The sequence below is a fragment of the Porites lutea genome, chromosome 6 (genome assembly GCF_958299795.1).
Source record: "Porites lutea chromosome 6, jaPorLute2.1, whole genome shotgun sequence".
Taxonomy (NCBI): Eukaryota; Metazoa; Cnidaria; class Anthozoa; order Scleractinia; family Poritidae; genus Porites; species Porites lutea.
This window is the reverse complement of record NC_133206.1, coordinates 18,682,628-18,697,489: the sequence shown is the minus strand read 5'-3', so window position 1 is coordinate 18,697,489 and position 14,862 is coordinate 18,682,628. Positions and strand designations below refer to the sequence as shown.

The 14,862-nt window shown below is 39.4% G+C and overlaps 1 protein-coding gene across 4 annotated transcripts in view; it reads left to right on the top strand.

The window, feature by feature from the left end:
- LOC140940144 (myelin regulatory factor-like) overlaps nucleotides 1-14,862 on the top strand; it is a 32,362-nt gene that overhangs the window by 8,495 nt on the left and 9,005 nt on the right. For 3 of the 4 annotated variants that reach the window (XM_073389044.1, XM_073389042.1, XM_073389045.1), the window contains 19 exons: nucleotides 677-809; nucleotides 1,332-1,444; nucleotides 2,012-2,174; nucleotides 2,621-2,714; nucleotides 3,317-3,373; nucleotides 4,030-4,083; nucleotides 4,337-4,413; nucleotides 4,725-4,781; nucleotides 5,572-5,625; nucleotides 7,177-7,267; nucleotides 7,695-7,775; nucleotides 8,701-8,820; nucleotides 9,357-9,530; nucleotides 10,327-10,383; nucleotides 10,829-10,882; nucleotides 11,420-11,538; nucleotides 11,779-11,878; nucleotides 12,370-12,464; nucleotides 14,365-14,675. In XM_073389044.1, coding sequence (XP_073245145.1) covers nucleotides 677-809; nucleotides 1,332-1,444; nucleotides 2,012-2,174; nucleotides 2,621-2,714; nucleotides 3,317-3,373; nucleotides 4,030-4,083; nucleotides 4,337-4,413; nucleotides 4,725-4,781; nucleotides 5,572-5,625; nucleotides 7,177-7,267; nucleotides 7,695-7,775; nucleotides 8,701-8,820; nucleotides 9,357-9,530; nucleotides 10,327-10,383; nucleotides 10,829-10,882; nucleotides 11,420-11,538; nucleotides 11,779-11,878; nucleotides 12,370-12,464; nucleotides 14,365-14,675 — 2,004 coding nt within the window. The remainder of the gene's footprint in view (nucleotides 1-676; nucleotides 810-1,331; nucleotides 1,445-2,011; nucleotides 2,175-2,620; nucleotides 2,715-3,316; nucleotides 3,374-4,029; nucleotides 4,084-4,336; nucleotides 4,414-4,724; nucleotides 4,782-5,571; nucleotides 5,626-7,176; nucleotides 7,268-7,694; nucleotides 7,776-8,700; nucleotides 8,821-9,356; nucleotides 9,531-10,326; nucleotides 10,384-10,828; nucleotides 10,883-11,419; nucleotides 11,539-11,778; nucleotides 11,879-12,369; nucleotides 12,465-14,364; nucleotides 14,676-14,862) is intronic. The other variant, XM_073389043.1, reaches the window with a different exon arrangement.

Sequence of the window (14,862 nt, the reverse complement as noted above, 5' to 3'; positions counted from 1 at the left end):
TAAGCGATAAGCTGGAACTATCAAGCTTTCAGAAAATGTACAGTATATGAAGGTATTTAGTAAAAGCAAAAGCACTAGCGCTGATCAACGCGAGGAGGGTGCATGCTTGAGGGTGGATGATACCTTAACAGGTGATATAAATTGAAGCTATTATACACATGAAGTATAACTTTTTTAAGTTGAGTACTGGCAGGCCTAGAGATCTTATCAATTGCGAAGGGATTTGATACAAATTAAAAATACCCAAAGTGAAATTTGCAACTGTGGTAATGTTTAAATTAGTTCTTTATAACCAACTTCATTGCTAAATGGAGGATGGGACTCTGCATTAGCTGGGATCTCCAGGAATCTTGCTTTTGAGGCAAGCCCCTAGACAGAGTACTACTCCCATGACTAACAATAACCACAATCCAGCCATGATACTCTTCACCATACTTTAGGACCTGATCAAAGACAATGGATCATGAGTTGCTGTGGGGTTAGGGGAAGGTTTTTTGCTAGAGCCCCAGCCCATTAAATTTACGTGTAGGGCGAATAGAGATTTGCTTACATTGGTCATGTAAAGGAACAATGCCATCAACGACAAATTTTCACTGAGTATATGGGAACCCTATCTTATATCTTGGGGAAGTTTGTGCTGTGACCTTTATTACTGCTTTATGTATTTTTTTTTTAGTGTTTTTATCTGGGAGTGTACCTGGCATGCATGCCATTGTGTTGCCGTCTCTGTTACTCCCTGATGGGGGACAACAGCATTCAAGTATTTTGCAGCATGGAAGCTCCCAGGAATTTCTGTCACAGTCAGTCAGGTATGGAGAAACTTTCAAAGTCTCTTAGTTTGATGTAAATGGAAAAGATAATAATTAGTTGCAAGTTATTTCTTGTCTGCTCCTTCCATGATAATACTACTTTTAATTATAATCCCACCTGTGTGTCATGGTTCATTTTAGTTTACAATATTTATGTACAGATTAAGGTGAACTAGTTTTATGGAGTTTTGGAAGTTACACATTCATGCAGTCCTAATATTATAATATAAAAACATGCCAATTTTCTGTCTTTTATATATCTTGAATGTGAAAACAACAATTGGATAGTTGGAATGTTGTAAGTTTTTTAGGTCAAACCATTTTTCACATTTTTCATACTAAAGCAGCTGTTCTCTGAAGTGATGGGGATCTCTTTCTAGGGTTGCCCTTCAGTTACAGTATTATGTGTTTTGTTCCTATCTCCCACGAGGGCATAGTCTGCAAAGGAATAACTCTCTTGTTATCTATTCACATATTAAGCATAATTATTGTATGCTTGGTTTGTTTTCTACTTCTTAACAGTAGTGTCTCCTCTGAACCTAAACGAAAAAGGAAGAGATCATCAGAGTGCAGTGAAACTTTAACAACAAATGGAATCTCTTCTCTCAGGCTCGGATCTTTGAAATCAGAACCAGGTACTTGAAAGCAGTTAGCAGTTAATTTCCTTGTTTACAATTAGTGTAGCTGATATTTTTGTTTTCAGATGAACAATGTTCTTTTGAGTGACTACCTTGGGAATCTATAACTGTGGTTGCAATAAGAAAAGGTCATTTACAAGAATGGCCTCTCGTTAGCATCCATGTGGTGCAAGTAGTGAAGAAAGTGTTAACTGAGCAGTCTTTTACGAGAACTTTAAAACAAAGGGAAAGACGGGCCAGTGACTGGCCATGGCTGCTTATGAGAGTTATTACATTAATTACATAGGTGAATTCACAAACAGGGTCTTAAAGAGCTGGTCACTTACCCGAGTGGTCGCAAGGAATGCATTGAGCATATTCTGACTTTCATATTTTAACACCCCTTCTCTTTTTTTTTTTTCTGTGGACAAGACAGCTCCACCTCAATTTTCTCTTGTGGGGGGGTAACCCTAGAGTGGATTACTAGCAGTACTCGCCCATATGTTTTAGTAACACATATATACTAGATCTACCCCTGTGGACCACACTGTTCCATTTAACTTTTTGCTTATGCTTTATCTGTAGGTGATTTCTGTATTGATGGTAGTGGTTCTGAGAACCTGGATTCCCCGGATCCACTCACCACACCAGCCACTCCTGACCCAGAGAACTCCTACCAGTGCCTTAAGTGGTTACCATTTAAACCTGATGAGTGCTGTATCTTGTATGATGATGCCTCCCAGAGAATGTAAGTCTTCTTGCTGCTTTTGTTGTCTTAGCTTTATCTCAGATTTTCTATCCTGGATACGAGAAGATTTTTTCTCACGTGTTGGCAGATACGCTGGTGTCTTTGGGTGGAAGCTGAAGGCCAAGCAGCAAAGCTTTTCGCCAGGCCACTATAGACTTGACTGAAACCAGAAATTGTCCATGAAAAGTCTCTGGTACCCATGGTACAGTTTCTCCAGCAACACTACAAATTAATCGCTCATGCCTCCAAAGATGTTCCTTTGTGATTCACAGTTTACTCACCATTAGTTTTGCTCTCTGGTAACCTAATGTTGAAAATGAAATTGCAGTTGTGAGTCACGTTCCACTGGGAATTGACATTTTTGGAAAGAAGTGAGGCAAATTCAGCATGTGTATAGTATTTGTGTGATATTTTTCCATAATAATATTTGTACTTGTCCTCTTTAGACCTCCTCCTCTCTTCAGAGTGGATGCTGATAAAGGTTTTAACTATTCATTTGCTGACGAGGCCTTTGTTTGTCAAAAGAAGAATCACCTTCAGGTATTTGACCATAACAAAAGTTATTAATGGAATATATATCTTTTGATTTGTATTATTATTTGTGATTGAGCACTACCAGTTCTTGCTATTTAAATGTACAGATTAGATGGCCTGTTTGATTGACCAAATTCCAGAATATTATGAAAGGTAATAAAACATAAGCTCACTGGTTTGGAGATTTGGGGCTTGCGACATTTTTATTAGACAAAAGCGTTGCAGTAATTAAGGAACATCACAAACCCAGTTTCCCTTGTGTCCTTACAGTCATCCCAGGGCTGTAACTATAGTGAAAAAAACTCTTTGGCATTCCTGGAAGTTGGTGATCTAAAACACTTAACCCATAGACTATCAAGTGAAACCTACCATGTGTGGAAAATTAAAATTTCATGTCCTGTTTCCAACTTAAGTCTTCTTACCAAACCTAACCTAAAGTCTCTTAGTGTGGCTTCATTATATGTAACCGAGCTTAACTTTGTGTGCGCTGTTTGCCATAAAAAAAGGCTTTCCTGTTTAAGGGAAGGTCAAACTGCTCTTATTTGGCTGAAGGGTGTTTGACTTAAGAATAATATGTATTTTAATTAGCTATAATAATTGTCTTACAGGTAACAGCGTACATGAGCCTTCAATCAGAACAAACTCCCAAATATGTCAGAGGGGAGGTTAGTAGGCATCAGCTGTAATTTCATGGCAGTAATTTTTCCCTTCTAATTGCACATTGGGTATTTTTCATTGACCAGACACTTTGGGAAACTTCACTGGGAAGGCCCCTTTGGTGAAGAACATGTTCTATTTGACACAAGTAAAGCATGTTTGTTCCTCTCTCTCTTGCCAGAATTTAAGATGGTGGCAAAAATATTGCCATGAAATTAGCCTGGAAATGACTGGAACTGATGAATCCTTATGAAAACTTGTTAATGAAACACGCATTCTCAGAAAGTTTCATTGTGTTTTTTTATTTTTTCATTCCTGGGAATTTTCCCGTGGGATGTCCAAAACATATGTTTTTCATTTACACCCCAAACTGAAATTGTGGAATTTCTTGTTAAAAGGGAAGTGCTCATTATCACTTAAACCAGTAGAGTTCATTCAAAGCTATTAATATAAAATTGAGCCATTTGTGTTCCACCTCCACCAGTGGTTATAATCATAAAACACTTTTTTAAGTTAAACTTTGCTATTAACATATGAAAGGGATCTACCAAGAGCCTTCAAGAAATCTGCCATTTACTTGGTGGGTGTAGTAGTCCTAATGTACTTTAGAAGTTTGATTTTTTTTACTCTTACAATGTCTCATTATAAAGTTGTCCTTTTTCAGCAAAATGAGCTGAGACGTATCGAGAAGTTCTGTTTACATCTGTATGGAATTAAGGTGTGTGAGATTGCGTGGCTTTTTGAGAAACATAATGACCTGACCACATGATACATGGTCTTTTTGTGAAAATCTTTGCAAAGATTTTTCTCAGTCGTCAATCGTTTATTTAACACTTTGTGGGCCTTTTTTAATCTCTCTAATAACACACCCTCTCTTTTAAGCTCTCACTGTCCTTTTAACCACTATTTAAGTTGTTAGGCCTAATATACGTACACTGTAAGTACTATAAATATTTATTCCACTTATTTAGATGGAGTCCCAGGCTAGTAGAATTGGCGTGGAACAGTCTCAGGCTGACAGAAGCAAACGTCACTATGAACCTTTACAGTATGTTATTCTTTAATTTTTTTTACAAGTTTTTTTTTTATGGTAAAATTTCTTCTTAGTAAATTTGCAAGACTGATATTTTTGGTTACAGCCAGACCTTAGTTGAGCTGCTATCCATTTAGCTACCAGGTTACCAGGTTCCAGGAAAAAAAATGCCAGTAATTACAAAATTGCTGTAAACAGAATCTCTCCCCACAGCCAACCTTAACTATTAAAGCAACCACATACTTGTTCTGTGGCAGTGACCTCTTATAGGGGTGCAACTGTACTTGCTATTGACTTACTTCTACTGATCTTTAAATGATTTTCAGATTTCACATATCACCAAACGAACAAGCAAAGATCACAGTTGGAAGACTACATTTTAGGTACTGTTGACAAGTGTATTTTCTTCGTCTGTTATTAGGCAAGTTTTAATGAAGGTTTGCACACCCCTCTTTCTTAAACCTTTCACTCCTAGAAGTCAAATCTACAAAATTTTCATATTTTCTTTGGTAAAATACTTAAAAATCAAAAGAAATAACCTTAATGAAAGTACTGACAAAGAAGTTTCATTTCTAAAAATGGGCACATCTCAGAGTTTTGTAACAGACTCAAACGTTACAACTGCATTGTTGAACTCCATCATTCTCTCTGCTAGAGACAAGGTTAAATGATATTTGCGTTTGAATTTCAGTTTCTGTTTTTCGTGGCCTTACATCCTATCGGTCCCTTTTTTCAGTTAGGTACACCTTGGTATTTTCCCTTCAATTACATGCAGTCATTGCTGCGTATTGGCCGACTTCGTAACTGGAAAACTTTCCTGCATAATTACCCAGTATTATAGGATTTTGTGAATTTGCATGCAAACATCATCCACTTGTTTTCAAAGACAGCACACATTCATAGCATGTATAGCCGTAATTTCCTCTTGAAAGATGAAAGGAGTGAGGATGAAGCAGCAATTATCAACCAATTATTTCAACTGTACTGGATGGATCAATTAAGGTTTCTGGTTAATGCCCACCCATCCCTCCCCAGGGCAAAAATTTGGCTTAGAGGAGGGGTAGAGGGGCCTTTCTGGAGGGAATACAGTCTACTTATTTAAGGGAAGTAGAAGTTTCAAGATGTTTATGTAGACTCTCAGGGTCCCTTACATATCAACAAAATCTTTTATAGTGAAACAACAGCAAACAACATGAGAAAGAAAGGAAAACCAAATCCTGACCAAAGGTAACTGCAGCAATGTTCCTTGATTATTTCTAACAGCATGAGAACTTTTGGTCGAGAAGGACCAAATGGTCATTAGTAACAGAAGGCTCAGTAGAAATGTTTAGGATTTTTCTATCAAGAGTCAAAACAATAGTCCTCCAGTTGGGAGATATGACTTACAGATTGGATGTTCTATGTACTGAACTATATAAAAAAGGCACTTCATTTGAGTGTCAATGTATTTGGAACGAAAGTGCTAACTGGGGACACTTTTTACGTCTCCTACTGGAGTCGGGACCGCCTTTTTACCTGGTCATCCGAGCCACGCGAAGGTCAAGCCGCTAGCGCGCAGTGCAAAGGAGTACCTTTATTTCTCAGTTATTTTAAGACCTTGAGTAATGGTCCAGCCTTAGGAATCGAACCGGGACCACCCGCTCTGCAGTCAAGCGCCCTACCGACTGACCTAATCCTGCCGCGGAGACTATATCTTTAATCTTTAATCACAGTTCGTAACCATACATAACTGACACAAATGAACTAATACTAACATATACAATCGAACAAAAATACAAAAATGGTTAACAGGACGGTAGTAGGGGGAAACCAAATTCCCATGCTAAGACATACCCTCCAAAAAAGAAAAAAGAAAAAAATAGTAATTAATTAATATATAAACATATATTAAAAGACTATAAATTAGACTATAAATTATAAACCTAGATGCCTAATAATAATGCATAAACTTATAGTAAAGACACTATGCCTAGTATTTTAAGGTAAATTAAGAGCGAAGGTACTTAATCAGTGAAACTTTAAAAGACTGAAGGCTAGGAGATGACATTACTTCAGAAGGCAAAGAGTTGCAATCATTAATATATCTATGTAAAAATGAATATTTAAAATAATTTGTATGGGCAACTTTAGGCCTTATTTTATACTCATGCTTACTTCTAGTTCGAGTTATTCCAATAATATCAAAGTAATGATGGCAATTGATATCACAGTAACCAAATATAATCTTATACATTTGAACTAGGCTAAGATATTTCCGTCTCAGTTCTAAAGAGTCCCATTTTAACTCTAAAAGTCTTTCAGGATATTCTTTGTCGGGGCCACATATTAGTTGGGACGCTATTCTCTGAATTGCTTCGATTGCCTTGGTGTGTTTCACCAGATAAGGGTTCCAGACTGGGCAGGCGTACTCGAGGATAGGTATCACTAGCGCCTTGAAAGCTGTCTTGATACCAGTCTTGTTTGAATAACCAAATGTCCTTTTAATCAAGCCCAACACCTTGTTAGCTTTAGCACAAATTGAGTTAATGTGATAATCCCGTGATAAAGACAACTCCAACCAAAGTCCCAGGTGTTTGTATAGGAGACTTGAAAGTTGACAATTGGCTATATACAGTGTAGATACTTCTAGGTTCATTCACGTTGATATTCTTGATGTCTGACAAATCATTTGCTTTATTTTCCATTTTATTCCTTTTCAAGTCTTAGTTACATTTGAAAATTTGATTCATGAGCTGTATATAATAAATTGATTGATTGACTGAGTTATTATATTCACAGATACTTCTTGCTAGTTGTGGCGGTCTATGCACATTCAAAGAACAAAGAATATTTAGTCTGTGCCAACGTCTCAGAGAGGATTATCGTTAGGGTGAGGAGTTTGTTGTTTTTCATCATGCCTTGAGAAATGTTGATCGAAGCTGCAAATAACAATTCAATCATCAAACTATGTGCAAGTAAAATTTGCCCATGTCTGACAAAAAACCATACCCCTAGTTGCACTCACCATAGTTTTATACGGGGAGGCTCTGCCCCTAGATCCAAGCCCTTGCCCTTTTACATACCATATTTGTTAGAAAAGGTGCCCTTTTTTTATACCTTTTATTAGCAAATGGTACTCTAACCCTTTCACATACCTTTTTTAGAACACTGCATCTCTTGACTGCTGTAAATGCACCTTTTTTTTCATCCCGGTCTTCTCTGTTGCATCTCATGTTATCCCATAGTTTTTTTACGAATCGGAAAGAAAATTCTGCATAGTGTACTTTGATTCTAATTCTTGAATAACTAATTTTTAGGCTTCCAATCCAGGCCAGTTTGAAAATGATATGGAGGTTATTTGGTCCAGAGGTCAAACTACAGACTCCGTTTTTCGAATGGTAAGGAGAGTGTTAAACTTAGAATGTGCATATTATTTAACTTAGTTTTTAGATAGCGTATTTGTTTGTTGAAGGTATTATCACCAAAAAGGCCCAAATAGAGAGTGGTTAATCAGCATGTGTGTTCAGCCTTAAGTCCGAAAACTCGAAAGGGAAAACCTTTTGACTTGAAACCTTTTTACAATGGCAGACGAAAGTCGAAAAGGTAACATAAGCTTACACTCTCTACTAGTGGGATTTGTTGCTCTTGTTAAACACGAGGACAATTTGCAGAAAGAAAGGAACCATAACCAGGGAAAGCGTGGTGATTAATTTATCGATCTACGCCATCTGAGGCCACCGTCAGTTTCTCTTTGCGGTTCTATGACACTTACTAGACACGTTATACTCTGTGATAAATGATAAAAAGCTACGGAGTGCATTATTTTTCTTTGAAAAGTGGCAAAATTGTCCAACTTTATCGCAACGTCTTCATCTTTCATCATAATAAAAGCAAAGTCTTAAATGAAACTAGACCGTTGCAGCAGAAAATTGTCCAACTTTATCGCAACGTCTTCATCATAGTTTTAAATGAAACTAGACCGTTGCAGGAGAATATCTATTTAACATTTATACAAGTAAACCGTGTTGACGTACTGTTAGTGAAAAACACTTCAAAGATTCTGGAAACATAACAACAAGCACTTCTGGCCTCCGTAGCGGTCTGGACTTATCGCGCGCGTTTGCTATATTCAACGGGTACTTTCTGTGGCCTTTGTTTGGGCTGTAAAGCTGCGAAAAGAATAGGAATGAGTCAGTGCCGAAACTCTCCTTTCTGTACTAGCGGCTCTGCCGCAAAAAAGCATGCGCACACTCTGAACCCTGCAGCTGCGCAGGATAAAGCACTTCTAAACATTCTGACCCTATATAAATGTGATATTTTTAGGGTCGCGTTGGCATCAATACTGACAAACCAGAGGAAGCTCTGTCAGTTCATGGCAACCTAAAGGTGACGGGGCGGCTTGTTCATCCCTCTGACAGCAGAGTCAAGGAATCCATTGAAGAGGTATGTGGGACATGTACCAACCGTCTGGTAGTAAATAGGCGCGCGTAGGATAACTGTTTCATTAGAAATATTAATAACAAAAGGAAAATAAAAGCATTGATTAATATGCCTGTTTCATTTTTGAAGAACCACAGCTCTACCAGGCAGAAGTTAAATGGCGTCTTTTTCTTAAGGATTGAACTGTATTTCGTATACAATGGTCCCTAAACCAGTCAAAACTCTCTCCTTACATTGCACAGATCAATCTAATTTATGTTACAGTGAAAACTCTCTTAGCGAACACTCTCGTACAAAAAAAAAATAGAGGGAATGTTTCATCCGATTTGCGGACACCGAAACTGAAGTTGCTTAGTTGATCAAACACTCGTTTTTGTTGTATAATCTCAAATAATTGATTGTTAAGAGTGTGGTTTCGACGAAGTTTAAAACTTTATGGTAATGCCCGACATCCAAAACCTCCGTCACGTTCTGTCTTCATAAGCTCGCGAAAGGCATGTTACAGCTGTACCTTTTGATTGTCGTTGGTTTTGATTCAGGTGGACACAAGTGAACAACTTAAAAATGTGTCAAAAATGAAGCTCTACAGATATCGCTACAGCCGGGAATACTTGGAGCACGCCGGCTTAGGAACAGGTGACTGTGACGGGGAGGACACGGGAGTTTTGGCACAGGAAGTCAAAGAGGTCTTACCGGAAGCTGTCAAAGAGTCGGTAAGTGGTTTTCAATGTTCGAGCAAGAAGCCTTTTTACTCTATAAGCCGAAGTTTCTTTCCAGCTTGGTTTTCAGTTAGCATAAACGAAGCATAAACGAAGTCGCTGAAATCCCCGTATTTGGCCTATTTACGTAAGCTACGCGAATGTCAGCGGTGCGAACGAGTTTGTACATGCTTAAAGCCAGGCCGGAAAGAAATCCCTGCTAAAAGGGTTGGACACCTTATGTTGATTACACAACGCTATACTTTATACCACGCTACACTATATTTATGCGAATGTATTGGGCACATTTTAGAGAAAAATGGACAAATCAGGGTAAGAGACAGTTGTGCGAGGAAAAGAGTTGAACACAGGGTTTAGCACGGAAGTACAGTGATTAGGGTTAAGCACTGTTTTAAAACGGTTGGCTTTCGGTAATGTAATGATCAATGCCATGTAAAGTACGTTAAAATTAACCGGTGTCGGCAGTTAGCCATCAAATGATGCCTGAGAAAACAGCCGACACTTCACGACGCCATACTGATGACGTGTAACTACCCAGTTCTGACTGGTTAAAGCAAATTTCCCGCGCGTGAAGGCCAATCGGAATCACTACCCAGACCTGGCCTGGGTGGTGACGCGTCATCAGTATGGAATTTCTGCAGTCGTTTCTTAGACGTCATTTTGTGGGGAAACCAGTGATGGCGTCGAGAAATAGCGGCTGTTTCCTCTTGTTATTAAAAGAGTATTGGCGTAAAGTTGCTAGATTTCTGAGCAATGACTTATGTTGTTTTTGTTTTGCTTTTTACCTTAGGATGATTTGGTTCTTCCTGATGGTAAAACAATCGAACGATTTTTGGTCGTCAACAAGGTAACAATATAATTTTAATTCCCAATAGATAAATTACTGTTCTACACCGTACATCCAAACTACCATAGTCTCGGTATTAAAAGAGATGTTCAGAACCAGTTATTACCAGTCAGAACTTGAAGTGACGAAGCTGAAGACCATGAAAGAAAGAGTCGGTCAAGTGTATTGAAGGTCTCGCCCCCCCCCCCCCCCCCCCCCCCCCACTTCAAGAAAAACATTCCATGCTGGCAGAGCGTGCAGTGAACTAGTGGCGAGTTTCAAATCAAAGACATTCCGTCAGTGCCATTCATATTGAGCACGATCATCAACATGTGTCACGTCGCGAAAGTCGTATGGAACCACTAGTAAACTAAAGCAAAGATGTGGTTACGTTCGCTCATGTCACATTTATGGAACGCAAACTGCTCTGCATTAACCAAAAATTTCCTTTATTGCGCTTTTCCAGGAAAGAATCTTCATGGAAAATGTAGGAGCCGTAAAGGAGCTTTGTAAACTCACGGTACGTTGTTGTTGGTGGTGGTGGGTGTTAGGTATTTTTTCCATTTTTCTTTGGCCTTGGGGATGGTTTCATCTTGCACGACAAACATAATAGGTAATAATAGGTGCAAAAGACGTCATTCGACTGTATCCCATTTTGTAGCCTGTACCCGGCGTCGGCACCCAGATAGTAGGGAGTTAATTAAATATCCGAGGACAGCGACGGCGGCGAAAGTTTCGCTTAAAAAAACCATATCCAAGTTCAGTCGCTTGTTTACGTCCTTCAGACTCGAGACTACAAAGAAATGTTTAAAAAAATCTTGATGCACATACAAAGTTGTTGTTTTGCTTATTCAACCATTTGCTTTTTTGACGTTAACGTTGCGGGCACCGTCGTGACGTCTTAAACTCCTTAGCAAGTAGTCAAGGGTGGTGTAGACATCAAGTCGGTAACTTTCAGCGTGCATATTGCATTGGTGGGACAGATTACTCAACAGCGCGATATGGCTTTGTTAGAGCTGATCAGAGCGCATTTTTTGTCAACAATTTACTCCGACAGGATAATTTAGAAGTAAGAATTGATGAGCTGGAAACAATGAACAAGAAACTTCAAAGAAGGCGCTGTGACACTGTGAGCACGTTTAGCAGTTTGAGTTTGTCCCGCTGTAGCTCCTTTAGGTAAGCAAATGCCTCATTATGGTTTTGGCAATGTGAAAACTTAACAAACCAATCCAACTAGAAAGTAAAACATTTAAGCAAAACAATCGCCGTTAACATGTACCCTGCGTGGAGATTTTAGTCAGTTTGTTTTTCAAGCAATTTTGTCTGCGAATCGCCTTTCTCTGATAATAAAGCTCTATTTACGTACCTTTTTTGTGTGTACTAATACTGATTTTCGTCGCGGTTGAATTTTTGCAGAGCGTCGATAGACAGTAAAAAGAAGAATGAAGAACGTCGCCGAAAGAAGTGTCATCACCATCATCACTGCCATCATCACCACCATCATTGCTCTTGTGTTGTAAGTTCTGCTGATATGATACAGCACTGGTCTGATTCTGCGATGCCTAGTAAAGGTTTTTTGCGGACTGGCGCTTTGCACTTTCCCCCAGGACCCTGGTATGGAAATACGGACCATGTTTAGAAGGGATTAATGTTCATCATGTCCGCGTGATATCCCTCCCTGCCTTGGAGCATTTGTTGTTTTTTCGGATGTTGAAAAATTCGTCCTGGCCTGATTTTCTCTCTTCCGCAGAGGCTGCCCATGGTATTCCAAAAATGAAAAAAGAATTATCAAACAAGTAAAGCGCGCGGAAGACTTTAGGAAGAGAAAACCCGATGGCTGGTGGGGGACTGAGGAGAGAAGCCTGACCCCACCCTCTTGCTCTTTTTCCTTCGCAACATTCCCCGCGCGCTTTCTTACGATCTCATGGCACAAAGAGACCTGTGGGAAGGAGAGGGCCCTCCCTTTGTAACTGAATACGCTGAACTGTGATATTGTCTTCTTTGCAGAGGCCTCAAGGAGTTGTTTATGATGAACAAGGATGGTGTTCCCCAAGGTCCATGCAGTGTCTTATCGTCTTTCTGGTTATTCTCATGATACTAAGGTAAGAATTATTACCTTTGGAAATTCTTGCAAAGAAGATATCCTTGCGCTGTTCTTTTCAACGGAAGGAATTGAAGTCGTTGTATACTTGAGCTTACACACGGACCTCCACCGGCCTTTCTCGCTTACGGAGACGTCTTCGCACAAACTTGGGAATAGCATGTTTAGTTAAATCGGCCGGAAACCATATATCTCGTTCTTTGCAACTCAGTAGCCGTCAGTGAAGACATTTTGTTGTCCCACTCAAGTTTGGTAGTAGATAACTAAAAATTGTACACAGTATGACAGGGCTTCTGATATTTCGCGCGGTCGCGGACCCGCGAAATTCAGGTATTTCCGCGAAATCCCGCGAAATTCCCCAAAAACCGCGAAATACCGCGAAATCCGCCAGAAATATTTCCAAATACATGTCGGCAAAACATATGTAATACTTATCTTGGCTATTAGACCTGTTTTATTCATCCCAAACGTCCAAATTTATCTTGAAACGTCGTCACTGCAACGAGAGTAAACAACGTCCCAAAACGACCAGGCGTTCTTAGATGAACGTTGCAAAAAACTGGGCACTAACCATAATGTTAATAGCTTTAGCATTCGCTCATTTCTCGAGCGAACTGTCGTTGAAAGAGCGAATGATTATCCCTTTTAAAAAAAACGTTAAACAACGCTGGTCATATCGACGCAAAATTGATCGATTTTAGCGAAATTTGCCAAAAAAAACCCAACGAAATCGGCTCTTTTTTACCGATTGTTTCTTGGCGAAGTTTCCCCCCGAAATTTCCCGTGAGATCAGCCGATTTTTCTAACGATTTGCCCCTGAAAATCCTTCGAAATTTGACTTTTTTCCGCTAAAATCCCGCGAAATCGGCCAATTTTTCTGCGAATTTTGACTTTTCTCCCGCTAAAATCCCGCGAGATCGGCCGATTTTTCCGCGAATTTGCCCCTGAAAATCCCGCGAAATGTTGCTCTTTTTTTCCGCGAAATATCAGAAGCCCTGGTATGATCACTGAATTACCTGAGAAGTCAGACGTCATTCTCCCACTGTTAGTAATGTAGGTGATCACGTGATCGTGTGCAAACGTCGTCGCTGCGCCGTCAGATTCGGCCAGAGAGAAGCGAGCTATAAATATTGCACTGTTCATTATTGTTCGTTTTCTTTCCGGTAACTTATGCCCCATTCACACCGTAGCTTAAAAATGTTTAAAATTTATAGTTGAAACAGTTTAAAATTGTTTTCCTTAAGTTGATTGCAAAGTCATTGCAAATTACAAAACGTGTCTAAGTTCAGGGTTGTCACTAGGTAACCAAGTGGCCGAGTAAATACATCAAGTAGGCGGGGAATCAAACGGCTAGGGATTTCTTTTGGTTATATTTTTCTTCTATTTTCCAATAAAAGTAGCCGGGGACCAGTCTCTTAGTAGCTGGGGAAAATCCCCGGCCCCCGGCTCTCAATGACAACCCTGTAAATTTATTGGAATCTTGTGTAAATGCCTGTGTTCCAGTTTTTCTTGTTTGTTTTTCATTTTTTGATTCCTGGTCTAATTAAACACGTTTAAAACTGTGAAAGGTTTGAACCCAGGAGTTATTTCAAAAGTAGGTTGAGTTTTATCGCCCGGGCGAACGTAGTCCTGAATAGGAATGTTGTTGTTGACAGTGACTGACGTTTCGACAACCTGTGCGGTAGTCATCTTCAGAGTCAAAGTGAGTTGTATCACGTCAGTTGAAGGTATTATACTCTGGTTATTTTTACTGGTCAACCACAACAGTCCTATTCAGGACTACGTTCACCCGGACTATCAAACTCAACCTACTTTTAAACATGTGTAGTTGATGTGAGTAGGGCATTAATGTCTGCTTTATGTGCATTTTCAATGACGTATTTTCATACCCTTTATCGCAGCATCGGAGGAATGGCAATTCTGTACGTTTTGAAACTCCAGGATAATGAAAATGGTTTTTTAAGTGAAGGTAGCACAAATAGTCAAAGTCAAGACACTGTAACCTCATCTGTTGGTTTGGATGGCACGAAAACTGTTCCACCGTCGTTAAATCACACAGCAACGACTACCATGAAACCCCGTGAAACCACAGTTTCATCTTCGAGATCAACAACGAACATTTTGTCAACAACGAACATCGTCACACCTCGGCACACGGAACACAGCTCAACGCACAAGACATCAGGAACGACGGGTACTAAAAGCGTAAATGGTAAGTGTTACAGGGTTTGGGTTCCCCTGTAAATTCCTGGAAAACTTTGGAACACTAATGGCAATCTGATTCGATTTTGGTACTAACCCGACCTCTGGAAAATGCCTGGAGTAAAATTTATTGTACATGTAGTTGAGGAAATTTGATGAAAGATCAAGTATTTTCCCGTTGGTGGTCAGTTATCAAT